At 32.5% G+C, this 21989-nt stretch overlaps 2 protein-coding genes across 3 annotated transcripts in view; one reads left to right on the top strand and one right to left on the bottom strand.

The window, feature by feature from the left end:
• The window catches only part of LOC128031331 (1-phosphatidylinositol 4,5-bisphosphate phosphodiesterase beta-2), a 33101-nt gene extending 18260 nt beyond the window's left edge, over positions 1-14841 (bottom strand). Inside the window, exons 1-18 of one of the 2 annotated variants that reach the window (XM_052619520.1) lie at positions 14435-14841; positions 14176-14253; positions 12640-12708; positions 11925-12062; positions 9425-9504; positions 9295-9348; positions 8838-8913; positions 8657-8757; positions 8418-8581; positions 6938-7084; positions 6707-6864; positions 5622-5704; positions 5453-5537; positions 4069-4294; positions 3915-3979; positions 2442-2538; positions 1426-1510; positions 1202-1326 (exon numbers count right to left, since the gene is read on the bottom strand). In XM_052619520.1, coding sequence (XP_052475480.1) covers positions 1202-1326; positions 1426-1510; positions 2442-2538; positions 3915-3979; positions 4069-4294; positions 5453-5537; positions 5622-5704; positions 6707-6864; positions 6938-7084; positions 8418-8581; positions 8657-8757; positions 8838-8913; positions 9295-9348; positions 9425-9504; positions 11925-12062; positions 12640-12708; positions 14176-14253; positions 14435-14518 — 1915 coding nt within the window. In that variant the 5' untranslated portion in view covers positions 14519-14841. The remainder of the gene's footprint in view (positions 1-1201; positions 1327-1425; positions 1511-2441; positions 2539-3914; positions 3980-4068; positions 4295-5452; positions 5538-5621; positions 5705-6706; positions 6865-6937; positions 7085-8417; positions 8582-8656; positions 8758-8837; positions 8914-9294; positions 9349-9424; positions 9505-11924; positions 12063-12639; positions 12709-14175; positions 14254-14434) is intronic. The other variant, XM_052619519.1, reaches the window with a different exon arrangement.
• Positions 14842-18396: 3555 nt separating this feature from the next.
• LOC128031422 (putative transmembrane protein INAFM2) lies at positions 18397-19804 on the top strand. Its single transcript, XM_052619678.1, has one exon. The coding sequence runs from the start codon at positions 18742-18744 to the stop codon at positions 19267-19269; it is 528 nt and encodes a 175-aa protein (XP_052475638.1). The 5' UTR covers positions 18397-18741; the 3' UTR covers positions 19270-19804.
• The last annotated feature ends 2185 nt before the right edge of the window (positions 19805-21989 follow it).

The following is a 21989-nucleotide window of genomic DNA, read 5'->3' as shown; positions in this document are numbered from 1 at the left end:
ACACAGAGACACAGAGACACAGAGACTCAGACACAGACACACAGACACAGACACAGACACAGAGACACAGAGACTCAGACACAGAGACACAGACACAGAGACTCAGACACAGAGACACAGACACAGACACAGAGACACAGACACAGAGACTCAGACACAGAGACACAGAGACTCAGAGACTCAGACACAGAGACACAGATACTCAGACACAGACACACAGATACTCAGACACAGACACAGACACACAGACAGAGACAGACACAGAGACACAGAGACACAGAGACACAGAGACTCAGACACAGAGACACAGAGACACAGAGACTCAGACACAGAGACACAGATACTCAGACACTCAGACACAGACACAGACACAGACACACAGACAGAGACAGACACAGAGACACAGAGACACAGAGACTCAGACACAGAGACACAGAGACACAGAGACTCAGACACAGAGACACAGACACAGAGACTCAGACACAGAGACACAGAGACTCAGACACAGAGACACAGAGACTCAGACACAGAGACACAGATACTCAGACACTCAGACACAGACACAGACACAGACACACAGACAGAGACAGACACAGAGACACAGAGACTCAGACACAGAGACACAGAGACACAGAGACTCAGACACAGAGACACAGAGACACAGAGACACAGAGACTCAGACACAGACACAGACACACAGACAGACACACAGACACACAGACACAGACACAGAGACACAGACAGCAGATCAACAACATTATAATGCACATTCAGCTCGGACACTTAAAGAGAACAAACTGCATACATCCTCTAATATCAATATCAATATATATATATATATATATATATATATATATATATATATATATATATATATATATATATAATTTTTTCTAAGTGTTTTATTTTTTGTTGTTTTAGTTTTACACTTTTATCATTTAATTAAATATTAGCTTTTCATCAACTCATGAACCCCAGTTTGTCAAACCCTGAGCTAATGTAAAGACATTCTTCCGCATTTTTAAATGACCAAATAATTTAATGACAAGTTAAAAATATAAATAAATATTCAATATAAAAAAGGACGTTTATTTATATGATATTTTTTATTATTTTATTTAAAATAATGAATATTACTCAATGATTGTGTGTAGTTCTTCATCTCTATAATTGATCAGCTGCTGTGTGTTTGTTCTCTTACCCATAGTCTGGTAGTTGAGCGCCACAAACTGACAGCCGGCGCTCCAGAACGGCTGAGGACTGTAGTTTGAGGAGTCCACACGGGTTCCTTTAGGATAGATACGACTCATCTGCCTCTTATTATATCTACAGACATCAGTTTAGGAAAGCACCGACATCCAAACACCAGAAAACACTGAATCTGAGTCTAACTGAGAACAAGAACATGTCAGAAGTAAAGGATACTCCACCCATTCCACAGCGCTCTTAGCGATCAGACTCTCTCCTTTGGTTTCCACGAAAGAAGAGATGACAAAACTCTTGTTTTTTTCTAGATTTGGACAGAATCAGATCCTCAATGAGAAACACATGAGACAGAAGGCAGAAAAACAAAGATCCAGTCCTGAGATGCAGCATATTTCCATGTCTTATGATAAAAGTCAAAATAAATAAATATAACATTTACTGAATGAACACAAATAAAACATTTTATTATTGTAATATTTCAATATATATATATATATATATATATATATATATATATATATATATATATATATATATATATATATATATATGTATATGTATATATATATATATATATATATATATATATATATATAAAATAAATTAGAGAGATATAAGAAATGTAAATATATAAGAAAATATAATAATAATATAAATACATTTATTTTGCTGTAAAAACACAATATAAATAGATACGGTGTCTTAATGTATCCATTTTAAACGTATGGTTAAACCTTCTGACTTTTATTATGATTTCATTCTTTCTGGGTGAATTACAGTTATTATTATTATTATTATTATTATTATTATTATTATTATTACTAAATAACAATCTAAAAATTTCTAAATAAAAACTTGCAATATTTTGCTGTAACTTTTTTTTTAAATAATTCAATAATAATTATTTTATTTTACATTACTTGTCAAATTAATTTATTTTTAATTTATTAATTTTCTCACATTTTTCATACCCTGCCCTTAAAACGTGAACTATTGAAATGTATACAGTATAAATAAGATGCAAATATAAAATCATAATAAAAATATAAATCAAAATCAAATGGTGTGTTGACATCAATTAATGCTAACATAAACAATAAACAACTGTATTTTTAACTAATATTAATAATATATATTTTATTGGTTTATACATTTGATTTTGCATTTTATAGATTAAATGGGAATCATTTGCCAAAAAAGTGATTTATATTTATTGTGTAATATTGATCACTCACTGGCTGCGTTCTCAAAAGAGATGAATTTGTTGGGCTGTACGTAGTTGACAATAGCTGACATCTCTTCATACGCTGTCACTTCCTGTCCAGCGGTTCCCTGAGAGGAAATGACAAATAATAGAGACTCAACAGAAGTTGATTAGATTTGATAAGTTATTAGACTTCATGCAGCAAACAATTATTTTGTAAAAAGCAGCTTGGAGAGTCTTAAGTACATGAAAAGTTACTACACTACTCTTCAAAAACTTGCTTTTTCTTTTTAAATAAATTAATTTTTTTATTCAGCAAGGATGCATAAGAATTTTTCTAAAAGTGACAGTAAAGACTAAAACTTAGTTGAGTTATTATTTTAATCAAAATAGAGCAAAAACAGGCAATGCTGTCACTGATGTTGAAAAAAAAACAAAAAAAAAACAATAATATATATATAAAACAGTTTTTTAGTCCAAATGCACTGTAAGATAATACATTAATGTAAAACCTAAATACTCAGATATATCTGAATAGCCACGTGAAAAAGCACACTTTAGCACAGAATTAGCATTTTAGCATTTTAAAAAGAGCATTTATTACAGAAATTTATTTATTTAAAAGAATATACTTGTATATAATTCATTCATATATGCTTTATCATTTTATATAATTTTATAATTACATCTATTGTCTTTTAAATAAAACTAATTTTAACACATTTAATTAAATTAATTAAATAATAAAACTAATAATAAAATAAAATAAAAAATGAAATAAAATAAAATAAAATAAACAATAATAAAATTAATAAAAAAATTATTAAAAAAGGACTTCTGAACCCTTATTGAAATTAGTTAAATATATTACTTAACATGAACTAACAGTGAAAACTACCTCTTAAAGCATTAATCCTAGTTATTAAACATTTTACATTATTACAATTATTAAAATCAAAAGCATTAAAACATGATCATTTAAAATGAACTTTAACATAATCTAATAATCTAATCTAATATGATCTAAACCAAGGCTGTGTTTATTTGTACGAAATACAGTAAAAAAAAAGCTGTAAAAATTTTTAATATTATTACGATTCAAAATAGCTGTTTTCTGTGTGAATCAAGTAGAAATATATATATATATATATATATATATATATATATATATATATATATATATATATTTTTTTTTTTTTTTTTTTTACTTGATTTGTAATCATGTTGACAGATTTTTGGACAGAAAGAAACATCACTATTCTTATGACATTCACTATATGAAATGATATAAATATATAAATGTTCTTGAATTTTGTGATCATTCTACATGCATTCTAATAGACCCTTACTGAAAATGCAGGTTTTTATCGCAGGAATAAATTACATTCTGACTCATATTCACACAGAAAACAGCTATTTTGAATCATAATAATATTTAACATTTTTTTACAGCTTTTACTTTATTACATTTGTGAATTCTGAATTTATGGGAATTTAAGTTCACCTCGTCAGAGTTCTTCATCTTCTCCTCGTCCTGTTCATCGTGGTCATCATGTTCTTCACGGTCGTCTGGAGTCAGGTCAGACACAACATACTCTTATTTTCAGTGGTTTGTTTCCGTCCACTGACACTGAAGACTAGTTAACAGAAGAACTGACCGGTTGCATGCGGCGGGTCGCTGCTCTCTGGGTTCGCTGGAGCGGGTTGGTTAGGATCGCTGGGTTGGTTGGACTCAGAGTCGTCCGCAGATGCGTTTGCTTGCTCTGGAACAGATGCTTTCTTGACCTGTTCGGGTTTGCTGGCAGGTGCGCTGCTTTTCTTATTCTTGATCAGGATTTTACCCATCAGCTCGGACGGACTCGGCACCGGATGACCCGGCTTCAGCTGAAAAACACAACCACAGAAGATCAGGACGGATATCACGTCAAATCACTGTTAACGGTTCATTGGTAACACTTTACAATAAGGTCCTAATAATTAATGTTCGTTCATGCATTAACATTATTTTGAGCAATACTTTGTTACTTATATATGTTAGCTTTAATAAAAATACAACCATTCATTGCTAGCTCAGGTTGCTTTTAATTATGCTTTAGTTAATGCTCAAATTAACAATAACTAACTAACTTTAGAAATATCATTCATTGTGAACTAATATAGATAAGTGTTAAACTGAACCTCACTGTATTGTGTTACTGGCTTTATTTTATTATTTTATTTTATTTTATTTTATTTTATTTTATTTTATTTTATTTTATTTATTTATTTATTTATTTATTTTATTTTTCTTTTTTTTCTTTTTTTATTATTTTATTTTATTTTTTTATTATTTTATTTTATTTTATTTTATTTTATTATTATTATTATTATTTTATTTTTTTACTTTACTTTATTTTATTTTATTTATTTATTTTAATTGTTTTTAATTTTTTTTAATTTTTATTTATTAATTTTTTTCACTAGTCCATTTTAAATGCTTTATAAATGTTATTTATTTATTTCTAAATGTATTATTAGTTCATATTAAAAAATATAGTTAACAAATAGATCTTTATTGTAAATTGTCAATTTTAGTTCATGTAAATGGTCACTATTTATATTATTTATCAATTTTAATCACATTTTCATTGCCACTAGTTTATTTTAGTTAGAGGTATTAACTTTAAAGGTTTTTCTTTTTAGAATTATTTTTTATTTTAAGTTCATTTAAGTAATTTTAACAAAATATAACTATATAATAATGTAATTTAAGTAAAATTTATTTATTATTTTATGTTGTTTAATTACATTGTGTCTTCACTTGTCAATTTTAAATGCTTTAGAAATATTTTAATTGGTTCTCATGTTCACAAATATAGTTAATTAATGTAACCTTAATGTAAAGTTAATTTAACTGTTTGTAACTGGTCATCATTTATTTTAATTTATTTAATTTTTTATAATTTTTCCATCTTCACTACTCAATTTTAAATAGTCCTGTGGTGTGAAATGATATTTGTAATGATTTATCTAATGTCATATATCTGAAGCGTCTGAACTCACGGGATATTTGTCCAGAAGGTCAACGAGCAGAGCGTCTCCGAAGATCGTCCTGCAGTAGTTGGCCATCTTCTCCTGCTGCTTGACTCTGAAACAAACACATGATCCCGAATATCACTCCATCAGACCTGATGTGTTCATCTGTCAATCAGATATTAGGGGTGTGTCTTACGAATCGACGTGGTTCTCAAAAGAAAGGACCACGGGATACTTGGATGTTTTAAAGGCGCTCTCAGCGATGGCTTCAATCACATCCTGTCATGAAGAAACAACATCCTTTAGCCTTGTGAATTCGCACCTGAGTATAAGTCGCATCAGTCCAAAAATACGTCATGATGAGGAAAAAAACATATAAGTCGTGTTCATTAAGAATCAAGCACCCAGAGAAAACATTACCGTCTCCAGCCACGAGAGGGCGCTCTATGAGTGTAGACTACAGGAGAACTGAGCAACATAGAGCGCCCTCTGGCGGCTGGAGACGGTAATGTTTTCTCTTGGTTCATTTCTCTCGGTTCATGTCAAATTAATTTTGATAAATAAGTCGCATATATATGCATATATATGCACTTTACAATAAAGTCAAATTAGATTGTTAAAGTTTATTTTAAATGATCATGTTTTAATGCTTTTGAATATAATAATTGTAATAATTTAGTAGTAGTTTTCACTGTTATTTCATTCTTAAGTAATATATTTAACTCATGTTAATAAGGGTTCAGAAGCCCTTAATTATTTTTTTCAATTTATTTTTTTAATTGTTTATTTTATTTTATTTTTAATTTAATTTAATTTAATTTAATTTAATTTAATTTAATTTAATTTAATTTAATTTTATTTTATTTTATTTTATTTTATTTTATTTAATTTAATAGATGTAATTATAAAATTATATATAATGATATATAATATATGAATGAATGATATACAAGTATATTCTTTTAAATAATTATATTTCTGTAATAAGTGCTCTTTTTAAAAAGCTAAAATGTTACATTCTATCTGCTAAAGTCTGCTTTTTCACACATATTTGAGTTTTAGGTTTTACATTAATGTATTATCTTACAGTGCATTTGGACTATAAACTGTTTTTACCATTAAATGTGTTCCCTGGGAATTGAACCCACCACCCTTTTGCGCTGCTGACACAATGCTGTACCACTGAGCCACAGGTTTAGATTGCGTTAGGGTTAGAGCTTGCATTGAGCCTCCACTGCACATCCCATAATAACAGCGAGATCTCTGATTGGAGGAACTGACCTTGAAGAGGATCTCGGTTGTCATGGTGAAGCCGTGGGTGATGATTGGCTCTTCATCGGGAGGTTTGCCCTTCCAGCAGTCGAGCTCCAGACAGCGGCACCCAGCGAGGAGACACTGGCGGTACATCTCCGGAGACGAGACGCCCGTCAGCTGCCCGGCTGCACACAACACACGCTTCAGATACACATCCAGAAACAGCGTTTATACTCACTGCTGTGGTTTCCTCCTCACCGGTGAGATATGTGTTGTGGGAGGACTTGACGAAGTAATGTGGGATGGGTTGGGTCATATCGTGACTCTGGGCCAGTTTGTCCAGCTTCACCACCGATGTTTCAGACCCCATCAGATAAAACATCAAACCTTCTGGAGAAATCTGACCTGCAGCAGCACAACACTCAGAATGAACCTTCAGTAATAATATTAATTATTATATTATGTTATGTTATGTTTTTAAATAACATTATTTATTAAATATTAATAATAATTATTAATTAATTAATTAAATTATTATATTATATTATATTATATTATATTATATTATATTATATTATATTATATTATATTATATTATATAAACTTTACATTTATTACAGGTTGATACTTCACAGATCTATTAATTATTATATTATATTATATTATATTATATTTGTATATTTTATAAACTTTACATTTACATTTACATACAGGTTGATACTTCACAGATATATTAATTATTATGTTATGTTATGTTATGTTATGTTATATATTAATATTTTATTAATTATTTAAATTTTAAGTTAAAGTTGTTAATTTTGTTGTGTTTTATTGTCATTTTTATTAGTTATGTTTTTTAATGTGTATATCATTGTAAATAACATTATATTTTAGTTGTATTAATATTTTTTAACTTGTGTATATTTTAAGATTTTACATTGTAATATAAGTTAGTTTTACTATATTTGTTGTGTATTAAAGAAAATAAAGTTTTACTACATTTGTTGTGTTATTTTATTAGTTATGTTTTTAAATTTCTATCTAGTTTTTATTAATATTTGTAACTTGTTTTTATATTTATATTTTTCATTTTTATTAAAATTTTATAATAATAAACATTTTCTTAAAATTTACTTTTTATATGAAGAAAATTATTTTTAATAAAAATTTAGTGATGTTTCTGATTAAAACACAAATAAAACTGTTGCCAATGGGTCAAGACAGCAGACATAAGAATAATATTTTTATTTTATTTTATTTTATTTTTTTTTTTTTTATTTAAAATAAAAATGTTTTATTTTATTTTATGTAAAAAAAATAAAAAAAAACTGTTGGCAGTAGATCAAGACAATCCTTAAAAACTTAAAAATACCAAAACTAGAAACTGACAGAAGTACTAAAATTCTAAAATTCTAAAATTCTAAAATTATAAAATTATAAAATCATAAAATTTAAAATTGTAAAATTATAAAATTATAAAATTATAAAATTATAAAATTATAAAATTATAAAATGAAAATGAAAGCTATATAAATAAATAAAAAAACACTGAAAAAAGCACATAAAATCTAACAAAAAAAGTACTGAAAACATAAAAAATAAAGCATTAAATTAAATGAATTATAATTTTTTTATTAAAATATTAATTAAATCAATAACACTGCATCTCAGATGATATATATAAATTATTTTTTATCTATTTATTTTGTAAAAAAGTCACTGATTAGACTGAACTCACCGCGGCTGGCGTTGGACGAGCTGGGCTCGTATTTCTCGATCAGATTCTTCACCTGTTCGGGTCTGACAGGTGGAAACAGCTCCGCGTTGAGACGTGAATCTCTCTGTTTCTCGTTCAGAAACTTGGCCAGCATCTCCTTCGTCATGAAGCCCTTTCCCTTGGTGCTACAGGGGTCATAATCAAACACAGATCAATGATCAGATCAAACGATCGAATGAACCGATGGAGCGATCACTCACAAGGACGTGAAGATTTCATTGATCTCAGGTCTGGGACACAGATTCAGAATGAAGGTCTTGAACGCCGCTTCAGTGAACACATCAGGTTTGATGGTGTCGAACTAACAACACAAGACGAGTGATGGTTAAATACTGTATAAACACACATATACACAAACATACAGTACACACACACACACACCTTTCCTTTGGGGAGATTTGCTGCGGTCAGAGCTGCTTCCACTCTTTTCTTGTCTGCTGGAAACATCTTAAAGATACTGAGACCAAAGATTAGAAGATAGAAGATATTAAGTATCACTTTACCTACCAAAATATTAACTTTCCAAATGCTGTTCTAATCAAAAATTGAATTTGTTGCTCACCAAGGCTGCATTTATATGATCAAAAATACAGTAAAAATTGTGTAATATTATTACAATTTCAAAAAGCTGTTTTCTGTGTCAATATCTGTTCAAATGTAATTTATTTCTGTGATGCGCAGCTGTATTTTCAGCATCATTCCTGCAGTCTTTAGTGTCACATGATCCGATATATTTAATTATTCTGAATTCTTCTTTGACGAATAGAAAGTTCAAAAGAACAGCATTTCTTTGAAGTATAAATATTATGTCACATTAAAATGTAATCTTTTTTCTTACTTTTTAACAGGGATTTTCCCATCTTTGTTGGTTTGCAATGAAAGGCGGACGTAGCTATGAAGAAGACATAAATCAATATAAATCAATATTTGTGATGTCATAGTCTCAAACTGACAGCAAAGATCCTCACACTTTCTCCAGGAAGAACTGTCTGCAGGCGTTTGCTCTCAGAGTGTTATAAGCTATAGCCAGGATGTCGTCTGCCCACGTCTGTGCCAGAAAGAAATGAGCAAAGATTAGAAAAACATGACAGATTGATGCTCTGCAGTGAATGGGTGCCGTCAGAATGAGAGTCTGATAAAAACATCACAATAATCCACAGCACTCCAGTCCATCAGTGAACATCTGGAGAAGACAAAACCTGAAACACATCCAGCATTAAGATGATTTTAACTCAAATATGAATCCAGAATAAGACTTCCTCCAGTGAAGATGTGCATCTGCTGTTGTCTCTATCATAAAAATCACCCACATATTTGTGTAGAGCTGTTTAACCGCTGCTTGATCTGTGCAGATTTCTCTCCTGATTCAGACCAGAACACTTTTTCACTGGAGGAAGTGTTATTATGGACTAGTTTAGTTAAAATCATCTTCATGCTGGATGTGTTTCAGGTTTTGTCTTCTCCAGATGTTCACTGATGGACTGGAGTGCTGTGGATTATTGTGATGTTTTTATTAGCTATCCATCCATCCATCCATCCATCATCTATCTATCTATCTATCTATCTATCTATCTATCTATCTATCTATCTATCTATCTATCTATCTATCTATCTATCTATCTATCTATCCATCCATCCATCCATCCATCCATCCATTATCCATCTATCATCTATCATCTATCATCCATTCATCCATCCATCCATCCATCCATTTATCAATCATATATCGTCTATCTATCTATCATCCATCATCCATCCATACATCCATCCATCCATCATCCATCCAACCATCCATCATCTATCCATCCATCCATCCATCCATTTATCTATCATTTATCGTCTATCTATCTATCTATCTATCTATCTATCTATCTATCTATCTATCTATCTATCTATCTATCTATCTATCTATCTATCATCCATCCATCCACCCACCCATTCATCCATCCATCCATCCATCCATCCATTTATCAATCATATATCGTCTATCTATCTATCATCCATCATCCATCCATACATCCATCCATCCATCATCCATCCATCCATCCATCCATTTATCTATCATTTATCGTCTATCTATCTATCTATCTATCTATCTATCTATCTATCTATCTATCTATCTATCTATCTATCTATCTATTAGGGGTGTAACGATACGCGTATTCGTATTGAACCGTTCGGTACGACGCTTTCGGTTCGGTACGCGGTACGCATTATGTATACCGAACGGTTCGTTGGAGTAATTAATTATATTTGGAAAAAAAAAAAAAAAAAGAGAGAGATAGAAATATAATGATATGCGTTCAACAAGGTAGCCCAATAACCCAAACAACGTAACAGGCAACGCCCCTGACACTCCCGAAGAAGAAAAAAACACCATCTTATATGTTTATGTTAGGCTACTCAGCAGGCGCTCGCTCACTCAGTACGCGCTGAAGGCTCGTTGCAAAATAGCCAATGCGTTTAACAGACTAGAAATGAGAAGATCCCCCAATAACCAACAGGTCTGGTGTTTGGGTGCACTTTGGATTCCCTTTAAGCTATAATGGTGATGGCAAGAGAGTGGTGGATAAAAAAACAACGGTATGTCGTTCTCCTCCTTTCCAAAGCGCTCGGGCAGAAGCGCTCATGAGGCGTCTGTCTTTGCTGAGCAACAATGACGTGCTCTCTCCATGAGACGCGGAAATTTCAGCGAAGGATAAATGGATTTGCAGCTCTAAAAATCGCTTGCAGTAGCTCTGCTACTAAATTTATTTCAAAATTGCAATCCATATACAACTATGATCAGCTGTTCCTTCATCTTGGCTGAGCTCTCAACGTTGTTACGGGAAAGGATGAAGCTGATTGGTTGGTTCTTGTCACATGACCCGCGGTGCGCTTGCGGCATTCTGAAAAGTTGAGATGTTTTTACATTTTGCTGTATCTAAAACGTATCGAACCGAACCGAACCGAACCGTGACATCAGTGTATCGTATCGAACCGAACCGTGAATTTTGTGAACCGTTACACCCCTACTATCTATCTATCTATCTATCTATCTATCTATCTATCTATCTATCTATCTATCTATCTATCTATCTATCTATCTATCATCCATCCATCCATCCATCCATCATCCATCTATCATCCATCCATCCATCCATCCACCCACCCATCCATCCATCCATCCATCTATCTATCTATCTATCTATCTATCTATCTATCTATCTATCTATCTATCTATCTATCTATCTATCTATCTATCTATCTATCTATCATCCATCCATCCATCCATCCATCCATCCATCATCCATCTATCATCCATCCATCCATCCATCCATCCATCCATCATCCATCCATCCATCCATCATCTATTATCTATCATCCATCCATCCATCTATCATCCATCCATCCACCCATCTTTCGATGTAATGTGAAATGCAGTGCAGTGTGTGTTTTAAAGGTAAGCAGGTGTGTGGAGTGTGATACCTGAGCCACTTCTTTAGCAGCGAAGAAGTTGTGGTAAGTGAGGTTGACGGTGTCTGGTCCGGTCACGATGGTCAGCGCTTTGGCCAGATGATGGCTGTCAGGGAAATCCATGTTGAAGACGTTACGGACCTTTGGATGCTGAAAGAGGAAGATAAGAAGCGTTGGCCAAAAAGAGGGACAGATTTCTGAAAGTCCCTCAAATATCAAATCTCATGCATGACGTCTGCTTTCCATAGATGAGCCATCAACAAGAACAAGATCAACCCAGAACTGCAAACAAATCCAGCTTCATGCAAATGTGTGAAGGGAGAAACACGAGGTCAACAGCTGTGTGTGTGTGTGTGTGTGTGTGTGTGTGGAGGGAGACAAAGAAAATCACTGTATAATTGATCTAACAACAGTGATATGTTGATGTTTCTAATAGCACTGAAAACATGTCAAAAATGCTCCTGGTCTGTTGGGATAAAGCATCTGATAAATGCATACATGTAAAACGTTGTGCTCAGAACTGTGAGTGTGTTCATATGTTCATGCTGTGTGTCATGGGTTCTCATGACTTGACTGTAGTTGATGATGTGATTGTTTCGGCTGTTTGCAAGGCAAATTCACACAAATACTCAAATGCAACAATGAACTCAAACAGTGACGCTGCGTCTGTTTAGTCATGATGAAAAGTTACGCAACACAAAACACAGAACATGACATGGACACATACTTTAGGGAGCTTGGCATATTTTCCCGCTCGTGTGTCCCTGATGGTGGCAATATCCAAAAACTCAGTTTCCTGCGGGACAGAGAGACACAGGATGTGACATCACAGATCATGCACAGAACAGGATGCACAATCTCTGTAGCTCAAGCAGTGAAGGGTGAAGGTCAAATGGGTTTGATTGCATGAACCGAGCAAGTGTTTAATTTCACATTGCTTTAGAAAAAAGGCATCTTCAGGTGCAATGCATGAACATTCTCTCCCAAAGGACACTAATAGTTTTTTATTGTATTGTTTAGTGATTTATATCTTGTTGAATTTATAGTGTATTGTCTTATATTGATGTGTTTTCCTTTATGTAAGCTTTCTTGAAAATAAAGCAACTTTTAAAGGCACTACTGTATAAGAAATAAATGTATTTTTTATTATTATTATTGAAAAATAACTGCTAACAAGACATTATAAATCACATGATGTTGTGTGCAGTGTTGTTGTTAACTTAGACTAAAATATAAAACTATTGTAAATTATTTTAGTTAATTGAAATGAAGCTATAATTAAAAAACATTATATAAACTTTTTTTTTAAATTGTATTTAAACTACTAAAAGTGAAATAAATATACATAAATGTTTACACACACACACACACACACTGGAGGCCTGCAGATATGAATATCATGATGCTGCTCTCATAACAGACATGGCCTTGTAAAATGGATTTAATATATTAAAATCTAAAATATATACATAATTGTTACGTTATCAAATTATGAGTTTTCAGCTATTGCACCAAATTACTTATTGGTAGTGATTTCGTGATTGTGAATGCCAGTTACAAATGAGGGTTATTATTATATTTCACTAAAACAAAAAAACATACAATCTTGTGACTTTAAATAAAATAAAATAAAATATAGCAAAGAAAAATAATTTTATTTCAACTAGCTGCCAAGCCGACTACTAAATAACAAGCTAAAAATTAACTAAAATGAATAAAAATAAATACATTTTAAAAATTAAAATAAATACATAAATAAATAAAACTAAAATTAAAAATATATTCATAATAAAAACTACATAGGCATCTTTTTTTAAAAAAAAAATCTAATAGATTTAATTTTATAAAAAAAATTTACTTGAAAATATACTTAAAAAATTCAAATAAATAAAATTATATAAAGTACATTTATAAAAATCTAATACATTTCAAATTAAATAATTTGTTAATTTATTATTGACTGGATCAAGGTAAATGTTAAAATACTGTGGTATTATCACCATAGTACAGTATGAGTTAAGTGGGATTTCACGTAATAATTTAGTAGATTTTGGTTCAGATGACAAATAAAGCTCTTATAAATTAAATAAAATATATTAGCTAAAAAAAAGATTTTTATTGCGTCAATGTAAGAGGTGAATAAATATTCTCATCAAACCATTAAATAAAAAAAAAGAAGTTTTTTTTGTATATGGTTAAGCTGACAAATAAAATTTTAAACAAAATTATTATTATTATTATTATTTTTTTTTTCATATCTTACCTTGCTCTGATTGACCCAGAACAGGTAAAATCCTTTCGGATCCATCTTCAGGGTGACCGGTGTGGTTTTTTTCGAGTCCTGTGAAAAGTTTAGATTATTAACCTATAAAACAGCTATAAAATATCTTTCAGCATGAATATAAACCTCAGAAATAAACTATAAACACAAATCTAACAGGTCAAAGAGGCTCTATTTATTAAACACTGAAAATGTCAAATGAGGTCCTAAACGTCCTAACCATGATTTCCCATCCACTTACTTCTTTCCATTTTGTGAACCTGTCCCCCTTCACCAGATAGTCTTTGACATCAGGTTCCTGAAGTGTGATGCGGTTTCGGTTCATTTTGGACGGGTCACCACAGTAAAGTGGTCTAAAGCTTCAGTCCTGAACTCATTGTCCCCGGTGAGAATGAAGGACTTCGGGGAAACTGGGCTGAAATGAGCCGGCGGGACGTCCCGCCTTCAATATGCATTGCAAATGAGCGTCAAGAGCGGCTCGGACCCGCCCTGCTCAGGTTCAACCATTACTCTGGGTTCAAGCATCTCAAAAATCAAAGAACATAAGAATCCAGAAGCCAAGACTTATATTTAGCCCTGATTTTAAGATTTAGTTTTTGTGTATTCCACACTTTTAACATAAACAGACTAATACATTTGTGATGCATATTTATCATTCATACATGAATAAAACAAGTTTCTGAACTAAATATTTGCGATTTTATTGAAATAATAATACTTTCAAAAAGTGTTCATTCAAATTGTCTCGAATCAGCGTAAATCAGTTAATTGTAAAATAAATACATATTAAATTAATAAATATTTATATTAAATTCAATGTATTTTTTCAGTCAAAAAGAATTAACTTAATTAAAATATGGAATAATTAATAGTAAGTAAGTTAGATTAAAACAACTGTGATTTATTTATTTAAAACACATTCAGTTTATTAGTCCTTTTACAGAAATCTGACTTTTTTACGTTTGATTGACAAATAAACATCACATTTATATACAATTCAAATAAATAAGGCCTAAATACTAAGCAAACTCATAAAACGCTCTTCTAACAGTGTTTTGGTAATGTTTCCATTACATTAAAGGAACATTCCATTTGATAATTTTGTCACAATTACGGAACGTTACTTTTGAAAGTTCTCTGAACATTCCGAAACAGGTGGTTACATTTAAAGAATGTGTAAACAATGTTTCTATGGCAACATTTTGAAGGAACATTCTATTATTGTCACTGGAGCGATTGTTCAGTGTTGATTATTAAAGGCAAGCTGAGTGAACAAGGGTTTGGCATTATTAATGATGTAAGATTAGAATATGTAAATATTAGCATGGCTCTCACTGACAGGTTTCCGAAGGGTCTGTCACACACACACACACACACACACACACACACGTTTAGAATCATTACTATATTAATTCATTAATCAAAAGTGGACATGTGAAGTTCATTTGATTCACTGATTGAGAGAAGAATGAGCCGAAAGATCTGGACTGTGCTTCAGAAGGACGTTCACGTCGTTTGGCTAACAGTCAAATATGAGCTGACACATGGAAATCATCACAGAGCACATTAACATGAGACTGTTCCCGAAACTACAGGACAAACCATTCACATCCACAGCACCGCACGAGCAGAACACCAGCAGAACCGTCATGAGCACATCACATTAAACAGAGATTTGTGTTCATTAATATTACATGATTCAGTGATGTCAGTGACAGTCCGTGATCTCACAGAATATTAAAGATGTAAAGAACACAGAAACTATTTTACATACACACATGTGTTTAGCCAAATATGGATGTGACACAGACTTCAACTGCTTAAAAATAATGTGATTTTAAAAGTTTATTTATTTTTTTTTTAAATAAGCCATTTCTGCTAATCAGGGCTGCATTTATTTGACCAAAAATACAGAAAAAAAGCTGTAATATTGTAAAATATTATTACCATTTAAAAAATTATTATTATTTTTTTTTTATACTTTAAAGTGTAATTTATTTCTGTGATGCTCCGCTGTATTTTCAGCATCATTCCTCCAGTCTTCAGTGTCACATGATCTTCAGAAATTATTATCAGTGTTGATGACAGTTTTGCTGCTTAATTGTATTTTTATTTTTTGGAACCTGTGATACTGTTTTCAGGATTATTTGATGAATAAAGAAATATTTTCTAACAATATAAATATTTATTGTCTCTTTTTATCCATTTAACACATCCTTGCTGAATAAAACATTAATTTCTTTCAAAAAAATAAATAAAATAAAATAAAATACTGTCCGCAAACTTTTGAACAGTATAGAGTATATAGTTATAAAAGATTTCTATTATGAATAAATGCAGTTCTTTTTATCTTTTTATTCATCAAAGGCTCCTGGAAAAAGTATCGCAGGTTCCAATAAAATATTAAGCAGCAAAACTGTCTCCATCATTGATAATAATCAGTATATTATTCTGATTTCTGAAGATCATGTGACACTGAAGACTGGAGGAATGATGCTGAAAACACAGCGGAGCATCACAGAAATAAAATAACATTATAAGAATATTAAAATACAAAACTAAATATATTTTAAATGTCTAACAAAACAAAAAATAAAAAAATAAAACAAACAATCATTTATTTAATATATGAATAATTTTTATTTGAACAAAATGTTAGTGATGCCCGCTGGCAAAACATTAATGAATTACTTATAATCAAAAATACTGTAATAAACCAAAATATATTCGTTCTAGGTATAAACATGCATGTTTAGGAAGATTTTGAGTATGTAAGTGTGATCTCAGCACACATGACCTTTGTCTCAAAGCCATCAGAGCTGGACGGCAGTGATTGGTTCTTACCAGCCAGCCAATCAGAGCAGGACATCATGGTGCAGGATTATAAACTCTAAATCTGATTGGCTCATGCAGCAGCACTTCCAGGTGACGTGGTATCAATCAGGTCCTGTGGCATCAGAGGACAGAGCATCATCTGTCCAAACCCCACAATTAACAGCTTCATTACTGACTCAGGTCAGAGGTCAGAGATTCTGCATGTTCAGACCACATCACTTCACGTTCAATTAAACAAACATTTACATTCACTGCAAATGTTCAATCAGTTTGCTTATATCCAAAATAAAGAAAAAAAAGGAATTATCACATTAAAAACATAAAAACTTTATTTATAAAATTTTATAAAAAATACAGCCAGAATTCATAATGTAGGAGATTTGTTTGAATGGATCTATGAATTATGTAAATTAAATAAACCATCAGAAGCCTTTCTTATTTCATATCAAATATTCATTGCATATTTAGATTCATTATTAATCAAAAGCGCTAATGGAACGATATCTATAAGACAGTAATGATGCGGATTAATATTATATCATAATGTTTTCAACAATATACTGCTTTGATTAAAACACAGAACATATTAGACCTTTATTGTAAATATGTATTTAAAATAATATTATTCTGCATGTTATTTTGTAGTGTTTGAGCAGTGGGATATATTGTTTGATTGACAGATCACATTCTAATCTCATCTAAATCAAAATCTGGTAATCTTTAATAAAGGTTATGAATAAGCACTTAACAAACATCATGCATCATGTATTTAATATATTCTCGTTTGTAATATAAAAACATCATATATATATATATACACTAATAAAAGATAATGTGTAATTTTTTTTTTTTTTTACTTAAAAACTTATCTGAGATAATGTTATTTTAGTTGGCTATTACTGAGATTCTCTTGTAGTTTTTATTAATATTTTTAAACAGCGTTATTTTTTAATAATTTCCGTTTCAAATTTTATTTTAATGTTTTATTAATTTTACTGTGTAATTTTGACATATTTAGTACTTTTTTGCTTTTAAAATACATTTTTTTAAATTATATTTATTTATTTTAGTGCAATAAGTTAAAATGATACATTTTAACACACACACACACACACACACACATATAATATTTGATGAATAAAATGTGTTCTTATCTGAATGCACCTCATACAGATCTGTTAAGCATGTTATAATATTTTTCAAAAGCATTTTTGATGAAAGTTATCATAAAGAGTCACCAGATCTTGAATGAACTCGTTCTCTCTCTCTTCAGTCTCCGCTGGTCCTTTAAGAGCCTCCTCCTCCTCCTCTCCTGTATTTTTAGCTGATGAAGCCTCTTCTTTAGTTGAATAACACACACGCACACACACACACACACACACACTCGCACGCGCAGATGTGCGTACAGTATGATCCGTCTCATCATTTTCACCCCTCTCTAATCCACTCCCATGATATTTGGATCAGAAACATCTCAGCCTTCGGGGAAAAAGCTTCGCTGGATGCTGGAAAACACCAGAAGCATCAGCACCACCATCATCATCCTCCACATTGAGCTGCAGCATGATCCTGAAGGATTCTTGAGACGTTTCGAGCGCAATGGACGCACGCGACTCGATTTAACCCGCGCGTAAAAGAGCCTCAACATCCTTCAAAACGGACGGAGTCGTGGAGCATCGAGGGAAAACCCGGGCCAATCGGGACAGAGACTACATGCCCAACATGGAGAGGGGCAAGCCAGCCACTTACACCGGCGACAAGAAGGCAAAGATGGCTGCAAAGACCAATAAGAAGTGGGTAAGACTGGCCACGGTGTTCGCCTATGTTCTATCCGTGTCTCTAGCCGCGATCATCCTGGCCATCTACTACAGCCTCATATGGTCTCCAAACAAGTCAAACAGCCCCACTACCACCCCCAGCCCCCCCACCACCGCGAGCATCAACGGGACGGACAGCAACAGCACGCGGGCGACTCCGCTCCCCATCAACGCCACCGGCACCAACGCGTCTCTAGAGCCGACGCACGCGTCCCTCTCCAAAGGCGCGCGCTCCCAACGCGCGGTTCTCTACACACACGCGTCCGGCGACATCTCACACACCCAGACTGCAGAGAAAACACAGCCTTCCCGGGGAGAGCAGACCCTCGCCGGCGGAGACGCGCGGGGACGAGCGCGCCGCGCGACGTCGCTCGAGGACGACTCCAGACAAACTCCGTCAAATGAGCGGCACAGAAAGACCTAAGCGAGGGGTTAAGACTGTTGCTGGTCCACAGGCCGAGATGGACACCGATGCATAAATATCAGAGACTCCGATAGTGTTTAACCCTTCATATATAACCGATTTTGTTTTGCCTTAATAATCGGCATCTCCTTGCAGACTATTTTGGGAGCGTGCACTTTAAAACTGCATTGAATTGTATAAGAAGCATTCATCCCAGGTGAAAACTTGACTGTTCATTGCGCACAATGCCTTGATTTGAACAGCCATGCTTTTTTTTTTTTTTTGGGATGGGAGGGGGACAAGCTTTTAAAATAACTACACTAAAAGCTTGCATGAATTTCCACCAAACCTGTTAACCAGTTTGGTTTTGTTAGAGGAAAATGTATCGATGCTCAGGTATGTGCACAATATCCATGTAAATGTATTGTTTAGTACTGTACATACATGCTCTGGAGACTTTTAGCATCCCTATATACGATCATTTTTACGACAAATGATGTACCGTAGGTGTAGAAGACATCACCGTAAAGGTAAATAAACAACCTACAACTATGAACACTCACTTCATTTCACTGCACGAGGGGTTAAATAGTGTGTGTGTGTGTTATATAAGCCAAACTGAGCAGCACATCAATCACTTTGACTTGATTAAAAACAAGCTGGCAAGGTAATGAAATTATAGTTTAGTTAAGGTGAGCGCACTGTTTAATCCTGCTTTAATCAGATATTAGGATTGACTCAATGCAGACTTTTGTGCTTCCGTTAACTGGTTTTATTCAGATCAAAACAGGGTTATTTTTCAGGCATTAGCAGCTTCACAGCAACACATTTTCACTCTCTTCTGGCCTTGAAGTGATCTGTATTATTCATCATCGTTCTCTAAATATCTGCTACTCTCTGTACAGAACATGATGGAGGCTTCTTTATTGACTACTGAAGTCAAAAGCAGGAATTACACAACCCTGCTCTATTTTCAGCGGCGGCTTTTTGACCTGCTACAGCACTTGCCAGAAAATATATGGGAGAAATTTGTGCAACTCGAACACTGAGATACAAAACTGCATTCAAACGGCACTTTTATGAACAACACCTGTGCAAAAATGGCCATTTAATTTAAACGTGGAATATTGCATTTGCAAGTTGCATATTCACCTGAATGTAAAAAAAACTTTAATTCTTAAATATGGACACTGAAAGAGTTTGACTGGTTTAAAAAACACTAAATCTGTCATTTAAAAAAATGTAATGTTATTAATAATGCATATTTGGCTCAAACAGGTCATGCCAATCATAAAACTCATGTTTGAATTTTTTGTGCTTTTGTAAAATAAAGAACACAAGTCGCTGAAAACTGAAGCAAAACCATTTGAGGAGCAGTAAATACAGTAAAGATGCTGTTTGAAAGAAAGTGCAGGATTATGTTAGAGTTTGACTGGTTGAAAAAAAACACAATCTGTTTATTCAGGGGTTGAACTGGATACTTTGAACTCATGCGCTTTACTATTAAGCATCACCTTCCTGTAAACAAGATGTTTTGGACATGTTTTTTGATTCGTCCTGTGACTGTAGAATTGATTCAGCAGCTGTGGGTACAAATCAATGATGGAAACCTCAGTCTGTGCACTTCAAGTGTACGAAATCCCCTTGAGAATCAATTATTCGAGGTGTTTACCAAGTCAGTCCTCACTAGCACTTAAACCGATAGCCATGTGATCAAACCTAAGTGAAGTCGAATGTGTGTTTTGTCCAGCTGGACCATAAAACAAGTGAAAAATACAACTGGAACCACACCCTAGCTACCATGTAGCATCTTTGACAGTGTTTTGCACAGATAAAAAAAAAAAACTATTTTATATATATTTGTAAATATTTTCAAAGCTAATTGGTGTGACACACAGTATATGTTTTTTAAAAAGGCACCACGAAAAAAAAACCCGATATTGATAATAAATAAATTATACTGTACATAATTTACACACCATAGTGTTAATAATATAACAATGCAATCCATTAAAAGTTAACCTAATCAGATTACAAGCCTTTTAAAAATGAAATATAATCTAATTACAAGTACAATTCATGTGTACTTAGATTAGATTATTTATAATCAGATTACAGTTACTTTTTTATGGTTATCCTCACATTATTTTGACCTCAAATATTTACTTGATGTCCCCCTGAATACATTAAAAGCTGCTGTTTGAAAGAAAGTGCAGGACTATGTTGCATGTTCATATTGGGCTTTATAATTATGATCAGTCAGAGCGGATGGAAATGCATTATTAATCCCATCAGCAGCGTCTGCGTTCACAGCTGCAGGCGCTCATGATGTAATCGACTGTGTGCCAAGAGATGTTTAGTCTTTAAGTCTTGATTTTACTGTAAACAAGACGGTTACAAACTCTGCAAATGTGCATAATATTAAAGAGCTCAAAACGTGTCAGTGCTGAAACCCACAACAAGAGAGAGCTTCATCCAAAATATCTAATAAACACAAAAAATATATTGAAATTTAGTGCTAAAATCAAACAAAATGTATGCTTGTTTAAATTGTAAGGTTAATATATATATAAAAAAAATCTTAATGGTCCTATTTTTATTTATTTTTTTATTTTAAATAAAGCAAACTTTTTTTTCTTTTTTTAAACTAAGATAATAGTTTATAAATTAGATTTTAGTTTATAAAAAAAGATTATAAATTAATAAAAATATATTATGATTATATACTGATATATGTTGCT

Source organism: Carassius gibelio, chromosome A17 (genome assembly GCF_023724105.1).
Source record: "Carassius gibelio isolate Cgi1373 ecotype wild population from Czech Republic chromosome A17, carGib1.2-hapl.c, whole genome shotgun sequence".
Taxonomy (NCBI): domain Eukaryota; kingdom Metazoa; phylum Chordata; class Actinopteri; order Cypriniformes; family Cyprinidae; genus Carassius; species Carassius gibelio.
The sequence above is the reverse complement of the archived record's forward strand: the minus strand, read 5'-3'. Positions and strand labels throughout refer to the sequence as shown.

Bases quoted from the DNA above. Each gene is read 5' to 3' on its own strand.
- LOC128031422 (XM_052619678.1), top strand. From the start codon at position 18,742: ATGCCCAACATGGAGAGGGGCAAGCCAGCCACTTACACCGGCGACAAG.